This window comes from Photinus pyralis, unplaced genomic scaffold (genome assembly GCF_008802855.1).
Source record: "Photinus pyralis isolate 1611_PpyrPB1 unplaced genomic scaffold, Ppyr1.3 Ppyr1.4_LG9, whole genome shotgun sequence".
NCBI lineage: Eukaryota > Metazoa > Arthropoda > Insecta > Coleoptera > Lampyridae > Photinus > Photinus pyralis.
Window position 1 is genome coordinate 12,989,909 of NW_022170878.1, and position 16,385 is coordinate 13,006,293.

The 16,385-nt window shown below is 39.9% G+C and overlaps 2 protein-coding genes across 4 annotated transcripts; one reads left to right on the plus strand and one right to left on the minus strand.

Moving 5' to 3' along the window:
- The first annotated feature begins 1,283 nt into the window (after nucleotides 1-1,283).
- LOC116181019 lies at nucleotides 1,284-1,955 on the plus strand. Of its 3 annotated transcripts, none has more exons than XM_031501242.1 (3): nucleotides 1,284-1,593; nucleotides 1,642-1,802; nucleotides 1,854-1,955. In XM_031501242.1, exons 1-3 carry the CDS (start codon nucleotides 1,307-1,309, stop codon nucleotides 1,874-1,876), a joined length of 471 nt encoding a protein of 156 aa, XP_031357102.1. In that variant the 5' UTR covers nucleotides 1,284-1,306; the 3' UTR covers nucleotides 1,877-1,955. The 3 variants fall into 3 exon arrangements, with proteins under 3 accessions (XP_031357102.1, XP_031357100.1, XP_031357101.1); XM_031501240.1 differs by having other exon boundaries at nucleotides 1,284-1,583; XM_031501241.1 differs by having other exon boundaries at nucleotides 1,284-1,802.
- A 6,211-nt stretch (nucleotides 1,956-8,166) lies between these two features.
- LOC116180411 (staphylococcal nuclease domain-containing protein 1) lies at nucleotides 8,167-15,540 on the minus strand. The gene is made up of 10 exons (XM_031500382.1): nucleotides 15,382-15,540; nucleotides 15,127-15,242; nucleotides 14,930-15,072; nucleotides 12,847-13,007; nucleotides 12,629-12,799; nucleotides 12,112-12,581; nucleotides 11,859-12,059; nucleotides 10,241-10,754; nucleotides 9,426-10,193; nucleotides 8,167-8,723 (listed from the first exon to the last, which is right to left on the minus strand). The coding sequence occupies exons 1-10, from the start codon at nucleotides 15,424-15,426 to the stop codon at nucleotides 8,616-8,618; spliced, it is 2,697 nt and encodes an 898-aa protein (XP_031356242.1). The 5' UTR covers nucleotides 15,427-15,540; the 3' UTR covers nucleotides 8,167-8,615.
- Nucleotides 15,541-16,385: the final 845 nt, after the last annotated feature.

The following is a 16,385-nucleotide window of genomic DNA, read 5'->3' on the forward strand; positions in this document are numbered from 1 at the left end:
TGTGCGAGGAGATTGAAGGTTAGGATAAAAAATTAGTGAGGTTAGGTTAGGGTGATAGTTAGGTTAGCTCAAAAATTTTGTATCAGGAGAATATAATGTGCGAGGAGATTAAGGTTAGGAAAAATTTTTAGTGAGGTTAGGTTAGGGTGATAGTTAGGTTAGCTCAAAAATCTTGTATCAGGAGAATATAATGTGCGAGGAGATTAAGGTTAGGAAAAATTTTTAGTGAGGTTAGGTTAGGAGATTGAAGGTTAGGATAAAAAATTAGTGAGGTTAGGTTAGGGTGATAGTTAGGTTAGCTTAAAAATCTTGTATCAGGAGAATATAATGTGCGAGGAGATTAAGGTTAGGAAAAATTAGTGAGGTTAGGTTAGGGTGATAGTTAGGTTAGCTCAAAAATCTTGTATCAGGAGAATATAATGTGCGAGGAGATTAAGGTTAGGAAAAATTTTTAGTGAGGTTAGGTTAGGGTGATAGTTAGGTTAGCTCAAAAATCTTGTATCAGGAGAATATAATGTGCGAGGAGATTAAGGTTAGGAAAAATTTTTAGTGAGGTTAGGTTAGGGTGATAGTTAGGTTAGCTCAAAAATCTTGTATCAGGAGAATATAATGTGCGAGGAGATTAAGGTTAGGAAAAATTTTTAGTGAGGTTAGGTTAGGGTGATAGTTAGGTTAGCTCAAAAATCTTGTATCAGGAGAATATAATGTGCGAGGAGATTAAGGTTAGGAAAAATTTTTAGTGAGGTTAGGTTAGGGTGATAGTTAGGTTAGCTCAAAAATCTTGTATCAGGAGAATATGATGTGCGAGTAGATTGAAGGTTAGGGTGATAGTTAGGTTAGGTCAAATTTGTTTAGGCGTCTAAAATTTTGGCAAACTAATTTGACCTAACCTAACTATCACCCTAACCTAACCTCACTAAAAATTTTTCCTAACCTTAATCTCCTCGCACATTATATTCTCCCGATACAAGACTTTTGAGCTAACCTAACTAGTACCTATACTCTAATCCAACCTCACCAATGACCAAACTCCGAATCACCTCGTGCGAGGCGAATTCTTTCTTGGTTTTAAAACCAAAGATGGTGGAGGTTGGCTGTTTTTTTTATTCATATTGTTCACGTGTTCCTGCTATTACATCTACTCAATCTAAAGTATACTAAGCTACCTAATACCTAATGATTCTAAGGATTATTCTTTCTGGTAAGCCTCCCCCCTGCACGCATTCGCTGAAAAATCAACCAGTAGGTACCTGGGTATATTTCATTTGTTGCTGTCAAACACGTGCCTTTTCCAAAAGTTTACAATATGAGGCCAGCTGTAATATCAATTGGAATACTTTTCTTTCTCGTCAAATTGCTGAGCGTCTTGCTCAATGAAAGTATCCTAAGTAACCTGTTCGGTTTGGGAAAGGTCAGCGCTGTGAATATCGGAAGAGGAAATCGGATTTTCATGGGATTTCAGCTGTTGGCCGCGTGCACATTTTTGCCGTTCCTTTGTGGAGCGTGCCTGAGAAATCCAGATTTGATGCTTCCGTTAATAATAGCATCAATTTACAACAGTTGTATTACAATCTTGCTGGCTGGTATATTCGGGTACAGTATAAATTACCTGCCCGATATCAGCATGGATGTTTTTGATAGCGGAGTCTTTGAACCTAAACTTGTCGCTGGATATTTGGTTTGTACGGCCGCAGTCGATATTGTTACCTTTATTGTTACATACACGCATTGGGAGTCAATCGAAACGCCTCCTCATACGAAGATTGACCCAAAGAATAATACGTACGCATTGGAACGGTTTGGTAAGAAACCATCTCTGGTGCCTACTTCAAAGCTACTTTTATTATTTTTAGGAATCAAACTGCAGGAGAGTTAGTACAGTGTTAAAACAACATTTCATATTTACAATATTTTCGTTTATAACTTGCCCCAATCCTTATAATCATTAAACATCGTTAAAAAACTTTGTTCCTCTCTGGTTCTGGACCCTCAAGAAGCTTTCCCTTTTAGAGGTGCCCTTTCAGACCCCACCCACAAAAAAGTCTTCGGTCCGCAACCCTGCTGTAGGGCACCAGCAAGTCTAGCTGGAGGAGTGATAAGAAGCCAGCTCAGAAAAGAGGGGAAACGTCTATGGGAATCTGCCCATTGACTAGGGCAGTCTAAGAACTTAACCAGTTTTCAAAAGACTGAGACCAGCTCGTTGTTACCACTCGGTAGAAGCTCCCTGGAATACCATCTCGATAAAACCAGGGTAGCTGAGAATAACACATGGTCGCATCTGCTTCAAGGAGGAAGACTGGTGTGCGGCTGTCTCCGAAAAGAGATCACAACTCCTGCTTTTGGTTGCAATAGCACTTCGCAGTAAACCAGCAAGTTGCAGCCGGAGAGGATCCTCAGATTTTTTAACAAACTGCCTCCCTTACAGAACGAATTCCATTGATTCAGATTCAAGGGTCCAAGTGCGAAGGGGTGAAATACCCAAACCGAAGGCGGAAAAATTATAGAGCAGATAAAATTGCTAATACATAGGACTACAATTGCTCAACACATCTCGTACATTCTAGTACATTCTTTTTTTTCCGGATCGATCTGAGACAATTTTTTCTCCGGGGCTCAAAAAGAGGCAGTGTTATACCTTCCTTTTTTTTTCCAAAAATCGACTACACCAAAATTTCTCGAGAAAACACTTTTTCTTATTAATTTGAGTGCGTAGAATCCAAATCCATTCGTACTTTTTCGATCAGACTTCCCAATCAAAAGTTATAGACTAGAAAATAATTCAAAGGGCTGTAACTTTTGAACTAGTAGCCCTTTATGGCGATTTAACTCGTGTATTGCGAACAGATACTTTATTAAAATCGTCAAAAATCTAGATTTAGGTATACCAAAGAGGTATACGGAAGGCCGTCCGTTTACCCGTCCTGTCCTTTGGCATTCCAAAAACGCTATGGCGCAAAGGAATAGGATATAATACAGGAGCGAAATGTTTAATTTTCGAGTTTCGTGGTTTACTCCTTTGACAGCGAAAGGCGAAAGGCACAAATCCCAAAATGTTTATAGCCTTGCCTGAGTTTTTGGAATCAAAGGAGAATACAATGTGCTGACATCGGTCTTTATTATTGGGGACTAACATTTTACAGTTAAATGAAGGACACTCTATTACCACCATTATTTTAGTTGGAACTTAGACCTCAAAGATGTCGCCACACTAATTTTGAATGTACTTTATGAAACTAACGTTAGATGTCAGAGCGCAGATTTTAAAAACCATAGATATATGAAGTTCTAACCTCAAATGTATAATTAATGTTTGATTATTTTATAGTCAAAAATTAAACTTTGTTATCATTCCTTTCTCGCTTACAGGTTTAAATTAGGGAACTGGCTACTGGGAGTGACAGGAAAGCGGCAGACTCAACCTTTGTGGAATATGATACTGTTCGCTCTGGGTCGTGCAATCGAAGACATGTAGTTCTCGATGGATGAGAAACGTTAGCATTGAATTCAGACAACACAAATTGAAAAGGGAAATGCTTTGTAACCAAAACAGGAGGACACCGTGGAGAACTCGCAGAAAACTCATTCTAATGCAATTCAAATTTCTCAAGGTTAAAATCGGAACAATTACTTGATTGCAGCAGCTGGCGATGGTGCAAAGCTATTCTTTAAAGAAATGAGCCTAGAGTTTATTTGATAGAACTACAGTTATAGAAACGGTAGTGAAATTGGCAGCGAAATAAGGCAAAAGTGTTACGCAGTTTGCAATCACGAAAAAATGTGTTGTTTGTGCGATCTTCGCGTGAAAATTGTTGTAAAACGGTTCAGTTTAATGCACCTGTTATTGAAATTGTTCTTCCAAGGGCTTTAAATAAACTCCTATCCATAAGAAGTTACGAATTGCAAAAATAAATGTTTTCTGTTCATTGAGCATGATTTGTTGCCTACAAACCAGGCTACCCAAATATCGGGTTGCCCATATTCAAATTAGAGATTTGCTTGAATCTCCCCAATCTGCCGTTTTTATTGAGGGTAAGGAGGGCCTCCACGAACGAATGGCCCAGGGCCCCGAAAAACTTAAAAACGGCACTGCATTTAAGGAATAATAAGTGCAACGTTGCTATTAATCGCATAAATTCAAATAATATTTTAAAAGAAGGTACGTACGTGGCGACATCTCAACTAGACTTGTATAACTATAATTGATAGAAAGTGTATCGATTGCCATGGAGATGGCGCACTAGTACTTATTGTATTATCTATTCAAAAACCGGTCCTTTAAACTACAATATGCTCTACAGATCTTGCAAGACTCCGTACATTTTGAACTGCCATTTATTCAGACTTCTCAATCAAAAGTTATAGACTAAAAACCAATTTCGAAAAAAAATTCAAAGGGCTGTAACTTTTGAACTAGTAGCCCAATCTTGGAACTGTTTGAAATTATGGATTCTACAGGCCACATTCTATAAGAAAATTCTTGCTCCGAGTCGATCTGAGACAATTTTATTTGCGGGGCTCAAAAAAAGGCAGTTATTACCTTTTTTTTTTAAGCATTACCCATACAGGTTTAGGAAGCTTAGCGAAATCGAAGTTGCGCCGCTTCCCAGGGTGCTTTTCACTGTAACCACCAGTCCAATCTTTCTACTGTATCCTGGTGGAAGCAAAATCCTTTATTATGCTACTACCATTGAATTTATAACTATCAATTCAATGACTAAACAAATTGCTACAAAACATTTGTAGTTTGCATAAAAGATGTGATAAAATGTAAATATTCGCCTTCAATTGTGCTATGTGCAATAAATGTAGATACGTAGTCGCTACTCTATTCCTTCATGTTTAGCAGAAACATGTAGTAAGAGACGGACGTTTTCACAATCTGTAATTTAGGATTTTTAGAGTATAACACTTGCAGGGCGCGTTTGTCTTACTATAACAATTGCGACAATCGAGAGCGGCGCAAACTTTCCAATTGTGAAAGTAATCGATCTCTGTCCTCTGGTCATGATCATGACGAGCGCCTTTTGAAACTTCAGGTTAGTGCCGACGAAGTTGATTTCGTAACATGCGTTGGTCAGATCTTCGCTTTCGTCCATTACCTGCTGCGAAAGGTAGCAATCCAGGAAAAAGCACAGATAAACCATAAAAATGTAGAAGATTGATTTCCAGTAGTCCAGATGGGTTACTGGAAGCTAAAATTTGTATTAGTAGCTGTGATTTGCATTGGAAATGCTTACCCGGGACATGTGATACAGGAGTACGCATACCAATAAGGACACGCTAATGAAAGTGATCAATACGGTCTTATTAAATATCTCTTCTACTTTCTTGGCGATTTGGATAAGGGCATTGTGATACGAAATCGCCACTCCCAACTGTTTCTGCAATAGCTTCCAGTCGACACTGCCCGAATCGATGGTATCAATGTCAACCTTATCTCTGGCAGACTGTTCCTCTTTTGCGTAACGCAAGACGTCTTTAAAGCACAAATTCAAGTATCGAAACCGCGTCGCCAGATTTTTCAAGACGCACATTTTTACCCCATCGGTCATGAAGTATTCCTGCCCTAACGGAATGTAAGATACCACTTGAAATATCAAGCAACCGACAAAGCTGTAGTCCATCGCCCACCTTGCGATCGGGCCGAAGGGAAGCTGTCCCTCCGAACGAGAATAGGTCCAGGTGATCACGGCTCCTATTACGCTCACGCCTCCAAACGGGAAAAAAAACCTGCCCTGTGAGTACGGCAATTATCGACGGCACCTTCGGCACACGCGACTTACCAGTGAAACAACCGACTTTTGCAACACCCCATTGAGATCATCTCGACGATCGGCGCCGTACGACCTGATTTCCTCGAGCGAATACAAAATATCCGCGAACCGAGCTCTGAGAAATCTCATCAGAATGATTCGTGGCAGCACTGCAAGAACTATCATTAAATCCTCAGCCTTTAAGCGGGCACTTACTGTAAACCATTCCCACAGCGTGTAACATTCCTTCAAAGTCCTCATTCTGAGTCCAGTCTCTAAAGATCAGCAATATACTGTAAAGACTGATCATTGTCGGACAGATCGCAGACCATACCAGTTCCTTTCTGCTTATTTCCCTCGTTAGTATTAGTCCCGTTAGTTTCGCAACGCGTCTCGGATAGTCGAAGAAATGAATCACTTCGGATTCGTCCATGGTCGCTGTAACTCTGCTCTGCCGCTTACTCGTAAACCCGCCACTAATTTATTCAAGTGCGCCCGCCTACCAATTATCGTAATTCGGGCAAAAGTTAAACTTAAAATTAGGTGCAAGAAATTACAGCTGCGAATGAATATTACATTAGCCGTTTTTAATTGATTTGTGTGTGATTTTCCGGGTGATGGTTTTTTCTCCTTTTTTTTATCAATCTCATTTACCAACGGCCCATGTCTGAAACTATGGGACAGTGCAGATCTACTTTATATTCTATTTCCAAGAGGAACCCGACCAGGCAGCAGCAAAGCCTCCCCCTTTCCTTTGCACCTCCTTGGTACACAAATTGGAAAATTACGGCTTTAACTCAGGATCAATCGAATTAATTAAAGACTACATTTCACGCAGAACACAAAAAGTGACTTTTAATGGGGATACATCAGACGAAATAATTGCAGAAATAGGAGTACCACAAGGCTCCGTGTTAGGACCACTATTCTCCTGCAGCTAAGCGTCTTTTTGCTATCCAAAGGAAATGCAGAATATGGACTATATCGCCGACAAGCATTTATCAATTTAGGGATCCTAACGTTGCCTTGTCAATTCATTAGTATATGTCAAAAGACAAGGCAGCATCGACTCACCAAGACGGAAGTTGCAGGACCGGACTATTATAAGTGTTAAACTCTACATTCACGTTCCCAGTGACGTGCAAAAACTAAATTATAAACTATTCCCTGCCGTTATTAAAAGAAAACTGTCAAAAATTGCCTACTATAGTACGGACGAGTTTCTTAAAGACACATTTTAACTTATTACATGTATAATATAACTATTTCTTTGACTTGTGTTAAGCTTCTTTTTTTTAGCAAAATCACGAATAAATATTATTATAACTAGATTCAGAGCTATAGTAAAAACAAGTTTAAAAAGTCATTATGCAAACATACGTATTTTCCTCCTAATAATATTAATGCTAGGACCACGAAAAAATACCGGTAGGCACGAGATCCTTACCCCATTCTCTTTCAAATGAGCCGCCTATCGTCAAAGTCTATAAAGTTTAATGAAAAATGGTGGAGCGTATACAAAAACATACAAATTTTGAAATGGGCATTAGTTTTACTTTTATTCGAAGCATTGTACATGCGTTAATCTAAATTTTTGACACTGCGCATGCGCAAAACCAAAAAATGCACGGAATCCTTGGACCGAGCCCTTTCAAATGCGCCCTATATCACCAAAATCGATTCAGTGGTGTAGGAGTACGTGTGACGGACGACAAAGTGCAGCTAATAGCGATTTTTCACTTTGAGGAACATACGCTAAAAAAGGATAGGACCCTGTTTAACCTAAATTTCTGCACCCTCTCTGGTTCCAGATAACTGTTACCCACTTGGACAAACTGTCCAAGCCTGCAGAGTGCTGGAGGCTATTTGGTATGGAGACAAAGGCAAAAAATTACCAAATGATCATCTATAAAAACTGTATTTATTTTAAGAAGATAGCGGTAGAAAGCATAGGGAAGCTTTGATCTTCAGTGTGATTGGTTAAAATAAGAGTCAGTATTACAATGAAACATAAAACGAGTGGCGAATTTTGCAAGCTGGTAGTTGAAGTGTCATTAACTGTTAATGTCAAAGATTTATTTCTGGATATTTCTACTTTACAATAATTTGGTGCAATTTTATATTTCTCCTGTGTGTGCTTATCTTCAAACACAGCGCCATCTACTACCTTCTTATAATGAATACAGTACATGCATAATAAATCAATTATTATAGATGCTGGACTCGCAAGATGCCTGGGCATGCTCTGTGCACTGTAATACTACCAACTGTACTACTAACAGGCTAACAGAATCAGAAAGAGAACAAAATTCCCCAAATATTCTTCCTGGTGGCGCCCATGTGTACACACCCCGTCCTTTGCAATTGTTGATCACAGTCTGGAATGATATTTTTATTCGAGAAGAGCAGTTACTAAATTTTTCTATAATTTATTGAAACAGAGCGAGATCCTACATCCACACCTTTAAATTGGCAAGGTATAATCAATGAAACCGGTACCACAATAAGAACAATTACAAAACAAATTTGTAGATAACTCGCGTCAAAGTTGCAAAAATCGTTTACAAATACAATTAAAATTTCACCATAATAAATATAATAATTAGTACGGAGGATTCGTATAAAATAACAGCGTAAATGTATATAATTACAATGATATGAATTGTAAATAAATCTGTTGTCTTTTATCGCATATCGTCATATGACTAGTACGGTTTTCGATATTCTATATTATGATACAATAAATTCTCTGTAGTACGTAAAAGGCAATGTTCGTGAAAATTGAATTTCAGTGAAACGTAACTAAAACTTAAAGATAATGCAGTAGGTAAGCGTTGCTCTGTTCTGGGAGACGAGCCCGTACTAATTTAACCCGAATTCCTTAGCGTCGTCGTCCCTAAAGTCGCCGTATTCCCAAATGTTTCTATGATTCTTCCTAGCTTCCTCTTCAGCTGCTTTGTACTCTGAAATCTAGAAATATCGTAAATAAAAACTGAACGCATTTTTTTCATTTCACAAGAGTCAAATGACCTTGTTCGAGAGAGAACGCATGATTTTTGCCCAAAAATGGCGGAAGTTACCAGATTCTAGTAACTTTAATGTTAGGGATTGTTCCACCTGTTTGGAGATATCTGTATATATTTTTGACAGTACTATGAAGTTAGGTTATAAAAAATGACAGCTATTCAGATTTTATTTCTCAATTTTTTTAAGTTGGCAGCAATTTGTCCAACAATGGCGGATGATTGCGGTACTTTCTATATCTAGTGACTTTAAACTGAGCCAGGTTAGCCCTGATATTTACTAGCAAGTAGAGAGGGATTTATTTGCATTGTTTTTCCCTATGTCTACTTTTAAGACAAAATCCTTCTGAAGGGCGCCTAATTTTATGCAACCAAATTCCTAAAAAAAATAAAGATCTGGTTTCCGTATTTTTATTTGCGTTCGTGTCCGATGTTCCTAATTAAAGAAAGAGTTGACATTATCAATTAGTATAGTGACAGTTTAAGGAGCACAAATTAATTAATATGACACCCAGATCTTCAATTGTTGTAAGATGTTATTTTGGTTGCATAAAATTAGGCGTCCTTCAGAAGAGATTTTGTCATGTCTACTTTTTAATAAATATCACTAGCGAACCATATATCCAAATAAAAATGTGAATGGACGTACCAAACTTTTAAGACGACGTTCCCGTCTATCCTCAACGAACATCAAGCCCTCGCCGACAAGAGTCTTGATTAAATCCTGATCTTGCCCTTCGGAGAGCAGAGTAACGGCGGGCGGCGATCCTTGCGGGCGATACTCGACGTTCAACAGCAGCGTGCCGATGGTGTCTTCGCGCAAGCACTTGATGGCGAGATCGCGATATTCGGGATCTTTAGGAAAAGTGACGCACGCCAACGAGTACTCGGTGGCGAACGGTTTTTCATTCGCGTAAGCGGCGGGTAAACTTGCTAAACTGCTAACGTTTAAAGTCTCTCTGTTACCGTAATCGATATAAAAGACGGTGATAATTGGTCCTTGAATTTTCTCCACCTTTGCTCTGTACCACTCGTTGTCGAGGGCAAACTTCGCTGCACAAATGTCGCCACGTCTCGGCGTATACGCGCCGGGTAAAGGCGGGCTCGATTTGAATTCCTGCCTGAATTTCATGTAAAGCGCCTCCACTTTTGGTCCCTGTTGGCAGCTTTGAACGAAAATGGTGCCCTCGGCGGTCACCTCGGTTACAACGACCTCTTCGTAGGCGGGCTTTCGCTCCAAATTCTGCTGTTCCTCCGCGATTCTTTGCTGCTCCTCTTCGTGTACCTCGACGTAGTCCTTCCACCGCCTCAATTTCTGTTGTTTAGCGTTATCCTCCGCAATCTTCAGTTGGCGATTGTACTCGCATTTGTCGGCAGTTGGATGTACGGCGGCGAATCCCTCTTCGACTAATGCGACCTGCGAAGATTTAGAAAAATTACCAATTTCAGAAGTGGGATAATTACATTTATGTTGAGGTTATCGACCCAAAGACCTCCAATGAAATTTCCCGCCTTGTCCTGCGACTCGACCTGTATTTGAACTTCATGCTGCATGCAATGTTCCTTGGTAAACGCCAGGGCGTCCTCGCCGAACGGCTCGGCTTCGCTCGCGGGCGCGGTTACGGTAGCGGAACGGGCGGCTCTCGGACAGGTAATTCCGCCCAAAAGGAAGGTGCACAAGCAGTGATGTTTCGGTATGAAAAGGCGCATGCGCGAGCCGCTCGCGACGAATTCAACGATCGCGTCCACTCGTTGCGCCCTTTGAAACGATGGAAAGTACTGTTTCGCTTTCGCCGCATCGATGTCAAAAATTCGTTGGGAAGGAATGTCTTTTTTGGCGTGGATGCCTTTCTGGGATTTGATGGCCTTGTTTTCCGCAGAAAGAAGGTCGTCGTAGTGAGAGCTTCGTTGATCATCATCGGGCCGATAACGTATTACAGTGGCCAATCCTTTCGACACCAAGGCTTCTCCTACGTTCCTAAAATATATTCAACATCAATCTAAACGAAAGAGGGTAGAGGACAATCCTAATGCGCTTATTATGATTTTATTCTACACGAAAATCTTTAGTATTCAATACACTGCTGTCCGAACCTAAGCTCAGTCAGGACTAAAGTCACTAGATATAGAAAGTACCGCAATCATCCGCCATTTTTTGGCAAATTTGCTGCCAACTTAAAAAAATTGACAAATAAAATCTGAATAGCTGTCATTTTTTATAACCTAACTTCATAGTACTGTCATGTTTTATAAAAATCAATGAAAAATATATACAGATAACTCCAAACAGGTGGAACAATCCCTAACATTAAAGTTACTAGAATCTGGTAACTTCTGCCATTTTTGGGCAAAAATCATGCGTTCTCCCTCTAACACACGAGCCCAATGGATTGAGATACTTTCTATATTTAGTGACTTTAACGAGGACAATTAAATTAGTAAACGATTTCTATTTTATAATACTACTTGAATCGGCACGGAAATGATTTTTGTCAGCCAGTGGTTCACAACCCCAACTTTGTTATTTTGAATGGAACTATATTTTTTTCATTTCCTTATTGGATGGAGAATTTTATTCTGAATTCAGTGATATATTTTTATACCCACATCTTAAGATTTATTTCTTTATAACTAAAATAAGTGTGCTATGGAGGAAACAAGATGAGTATGGATTTAAATTTTAGAGTGCTGTGACCGAAGCAATTTATGTTGTTTACCACTGTCAGTTGAATTGTTGTGTGAATACTGAATAAGCTCAATTTAGTAGAAAAATGCATAATTTTACTTATAATGAAAAGGATGATATGTACAGAGAGTACATTTTAGCAAAAAATACCTTTGCTGCGGTTAGGCAGTTTCTTTTGGTTACATTGCCACATTTGTGTGTATGGTGGGTTGCATAAACAGTCAGGCATGTATTGTCGACTGTATATTTAAGAACCAGTCATGTATCAAGATGGCCGAGACTTTAGAAACAAAGTTTACAACACATAAAGGGCCCATCAGGTACTTAAGCGAGATAAGGGGGCGCAGTTTAGTCATTTGTTAATACCTACCAACATCAATAATTCTATTAACTTACACTCCGCCGATGGTTATGGTTGCGCAAATCTTCTCTGGAAAAGTGTCACGCGCCTCTTGAATGTAATCGACTACCACATTCACCTTTTTCCCGATTAGTTTCTTGCGTAAAAATTCTCTCGCCTCAAGCATGAACGGAATGTCGTAGAGAGGACGAAATCCTTTGGGTCGTGCTGGAAGTTTACCTTCCTCATCAGCGGCGCTGTTTAATACGACAAATCAAACGTTGAAAAATGACACGATATAAAACTTACCGACCGGATTCCTTCGGCGGACGAATACTCGAAAGGAAGACTTTTTTGACTTGGCCGGTCGGAAGTTTAATAGACATAGCGTCGCCGTTCATAATCTCCACCACGGTTCCGCTAAACTCCTTCTCCTTACCTGTGATCTGCGGCGACGTGGACTGATAGTCCTTCCACTGCCGCAAACGAGCCTCTTTCGCTTTCCGTTCGGCGCTACGCAACTTATCGGCGCCCGATTTCATAAACGCCATGGACCAATCCACGCACCTCGCGAAACCCTCCTTCAGAAGTGCCTCGGCGATGTTTCCCTTCGGATGCACGATTGTCCCCACGAAGTTGTTATTGTTGACAGACTCGAGAATAATCTCCACATCGCGCTGCAGCAGACGAACCTCGACGAAATATCGAGCCTCCTCGGCGAACGCGACCTTAATCGACGGATCCGGTCTTCCCTTGTCATCCAATTTAAAACCGGGACACTGCACGTTAAACTCAAAACCAAATTCAACACCCGCCAAATACTCACCCTAATTCCCGAAATCATTAACGTAATATGATAGAAGTCGGGGAGGAGAAAGGCGCGGACCGTCGATCCGTCACGGACGTGTTCGATGACTGCCTTGATCGGCTTCCCCGATTGCCTATCGATAAACGTGCGCATATTTTCAATGGACCATTTGATGTCGCGCACGTGCTCCTAAAATTGAAAGATCGTCTACGATCGCAACCAAAGAGGTGGCTTACCGCAGAATTGCCCGACCACTTCCCTTTACCACTGGCTCGCGCCGCATCTTCCAATTCGATCAGTCGGGTCACCTCGGGTGTGGTTTTGATACCTTCACGTCTTACGGTTACCAGACCTTCGGACACTAGGGATTCGGTGACATTTTCGGCCGAGGAGAAATCTGAAAAAACATATACGGTGATATTTTCCTGTCTACTGTCATGTAAACGAAATAACCTCTTAAAACAAAAGAAGATTTGGCTCACATATTAATTTGATTAGTGGCTTTGGCTTCACAGAAAATACCAATTGATAATATCAACTGTTTCTTCAGTTGAAGAACATCGCACAAGAACAAAAATAAGAAAGCAAAAGCAAGAAGTAGATTTTACTATAAACGCCTGTTGTCAAAATAGGATAGGCAACCAACTGTTCATCGCGGGGCAGACGTACGTTCTGCAGCTTGCTTTAGCCATGTTTATTCTAAATTTTAGTAGCAAAAAAAGATAACATATAACTGTTAACTGTTATAATCGAATTTATTGGTATTTTATTTGAATTAAATTGGTATATAACTGCCTTACTCTAGTCCTAATTTGATTTATATGTGTATTTTGGTGGTGAACGCGTATGGGAGAATATACTCTTGAAACTAAAGATGCAAGTAGTAAGATATGATTATTTAGCGAATTTTGACTCAATATATCCAAAGACCCAAATGGGCTGTAACTGTTATTTATTTTTCTTAGACTGCTGATAACCATTTTGTTTACAACGCGGTGTGATGTGGATTTAGGGTTGCCATCTGTCCGGATTTGTCCTAGTTTAGGGGGCATCCGGGCGGGTTATCAATGGTAGTCCGGGTTTTGAGGTACCGAGTGGGTGAATTAAAAATCTTTCTGGCAAAATTTAAGCCAACAAGATAAACTTTTAAGCGCAAATCAGCTTTGGTAACAATTTTTTAAAACACCGAATGCTCATTTCATTTATAGGTACTCGGAGTTAATGAAAATTGCGTACTAGGTTTTTTTCCGGGTCGATCCGAGACAATTTTTTCTTGGGGGCTCAAAAAAGGCAGTGTATAACCTTCCTTTTTCACCAAAAATCGACTACACCAAAATTTCTCGGGAAAACTTTTTTTTATTAATTTTGGTGCGTAGAATCCAAAACAATTCGTACTTTTTCGATCAGACTTCTCAATCAAAAGTTATAGACTAGAAACCAATTTCGAAAGAAAATTCAAAGGGCTGTAACTTTTGAACTAGTAGCCCAATCTTGGAACTGTTCGAAATTATGGATTCTACAGGCCACATTCTATAAGAAAATTTTTTTTCCGGGTCGATCCGAGGCAATTTTTTCTTGGGGGCTCAAAAAAGGCAGTGTATAACCTTCCTTTTTTACCAAAAATCGACTACACCAAAATTTCTCGGGAAAACACTTTTTCTCACTAATTTTGGTGCGTAGAATCCAAAACAATTTGTACTTTTTCGATCAGACTTCTCAATCAATGAATGGGAAAGCCGAAAACGCTCGGTATTGCATTATTGATTAACACCTTCGTCGGTACCTTTCCAAAATCGGCTTCATTCCCCGCAAATGCACTATGGTGGCAGTACATTTTTCTCTTCGAATGGCTCTGATCCAATGACCCTTTAAACTTTTATTCATTGAAAATCAGCATATTATTTAAAAATTTATCGACAGAGTACATGTTGATAGGCACAAGTTAACCTAAGTTTATTGGTTTATTGTTAACAGAAATTTATATGTTCTAATCTGTACTAATTCGAGCTAATCACGAGCGGAACATCTAAAATAACAGCTTATTTCATTATATTGCCGATTTTTGCCCCGCGGTGCATTGTGTGTTGCATACTGTGTCGACAACACCTTAGATACGTTAAGCGCAGTCTAGTTATAGCAAGTCTCTGGAAAGCAACATTATATGACAGCTAGATCTTCATTTGTTTTAAGAAGCTATTTTGGTTGCATAAAATTAGGCGCCCTCAGAGGGGATTTAGACATATCAGGGAAAACAAAAAAAAATGATGAATCAATTATTGTTTGTTTCAAAACGTCTAGAGGACGAAAACACTCGCTTACCTTTGCCCAAATACACCGTGCCGTACTCGCGGGTAGAATTCGCGGGTTTCTCGGACGTAAACCATACCTCTTCCCCTACGAGTTTCTTCCGTATAAATTCGCGAGCTTCCCACGCCCAAGGTTCGTCACGGGTCTCGTCCACTCTGCAAGTTTACGATTATGAGAGGCGATCTCTCGTCGAGACGACGATCACTTACGAGTCGGTACCGCGACGGGCGAGTTTCGGCGCGGTGATGCTCGAAAATGCGATAGTTTTCTCGGGTGGTGGAGCGCCGACGGAGCCTCTTATGATGACGGAGTCACCGGAAAGGACCTACACGGTAAATAGCCTACTTAATTCTCCATATGTAAAGAAAGTCGAATTTGATGCCAACTGGGCAAAAGGCGAGGGTATAATTAATGAAACTCTAATTCTAATTCGTTCTTGGGTAATGAGCGATTAAAGCACCTACTTGTTTGACAATTCCACGCTTTGGTTGAATTTGTTGGGTCGTCATCGTGTTTGAGCCATGCACGTTTTCACTGCGAAAAGGACGTAATAAAAGTCGTTTCTTGTCTTGTCAACAGTCACGTGATCGGAGAAAGTGATACCAATCGACGAATACCAAGGTAGACGCTCGAATGGCTTGCACTTTAATGCGGAATTCTCTATTTGCTTAATATCATCCTGTCATTTGTAGTTGTTTTGAACATTAAAAAGAAATTAACATTTCGCAATAAATGGGATATACCCACGGTAATTCAATATTGAAAGTGATCAATGATGACGTCAAACTAGAACGTCGACGACCAATAGGCGATTACTGTATACCGATATTGGTCGTTGTATATATATTTCAAATTTCTTTTCAGATTTTTATTCAGCACGGAAATTTGCAGCTTTGCCCCCATTTAATCAACTTTCTCTCTCTTAAGATAAGCGAGATCCCCGTATCATTTCCATTTCCAGTAAACCACCATGAGAATATGAGTAGGGATACCTCTCGAATCCTTGCTGGGTGCCATTTTAAACCCTCGCCGCTTTTAACACAATTCTCCGGAAATCATACTCCCGATAACATTTATCTTCTACAAAATGTTTAGCCTCGAGGGTAACATAATAAAATTTCGCATTTACACAATTCACATTCTCCTACCCTTCCCATACCAACCGATCAGATCGAGATTATTCTTGGTTCAGTTCCCCCTTATGATAGGGCAGTATTTTTGCAAGTTTGTGATCCTCCCACTTCCTTAAATTACGCTAAAATCGTCAGATTATTACAGTGCGCGCTTTTCAACATGTAGGTGACCCACCTTACTTTAATCTGATGCGCTGGAGTATTTCTAACGATCGATTTTTTTTACTATTCTAACGGTACATCTACGATCCTACGTTAAGGATATGGGGGAGGTGCAAGCTACCGCTCTTTATGTTAATCCCCAAATCCACTACCATTAAAGTAATTCAAGGAGG

Bases quoted from the DNA above. Each gene is read 5' to 3' on its own strand.
- LOC116181019 (XM_031501240.1), top strand. From the start codon at position 1,307: ATGAGGCCAGCTGTAATATCAATTGGAATACTTTTCTTTCTCGTCAAA. The intron at 1,584-1,641 runs GTATATTCGGGT...TGTTTTTGATAG, and splicing joins TATTACAATCTTGCTGGCTG to CGGAGTCTTTGAACCTAAAC. The intron at 1,803-1,853 runs GTAAGAAACCAT...TATTATTTTTAG, and splicing joins GTACGCATTGGAACGGTTTG to GAATCAAACTGCAGGAGAGT.
- LOC116180411 (XM_031500382.1), bottom strand. From the start codon at position 15,426: ATGACGACCCAACAAATTCAACCAAAGCGTGGAATTGTCAAACAA. The intron at 15,073-15,126 runs GTAAGTGATCGT...GTAAACTTGCAG, and splicing joins GCCCGTCGCGGTACCGACTC to AGTGGACGAGACCCGTGACG. The intron at 10,194-10,240 runs GTAATTATCCCA...AAATCTTCGCAG, and splicing joins TCGATAACCTCAACATAAAT to GTCGCATTAGTCGAAGAGGG.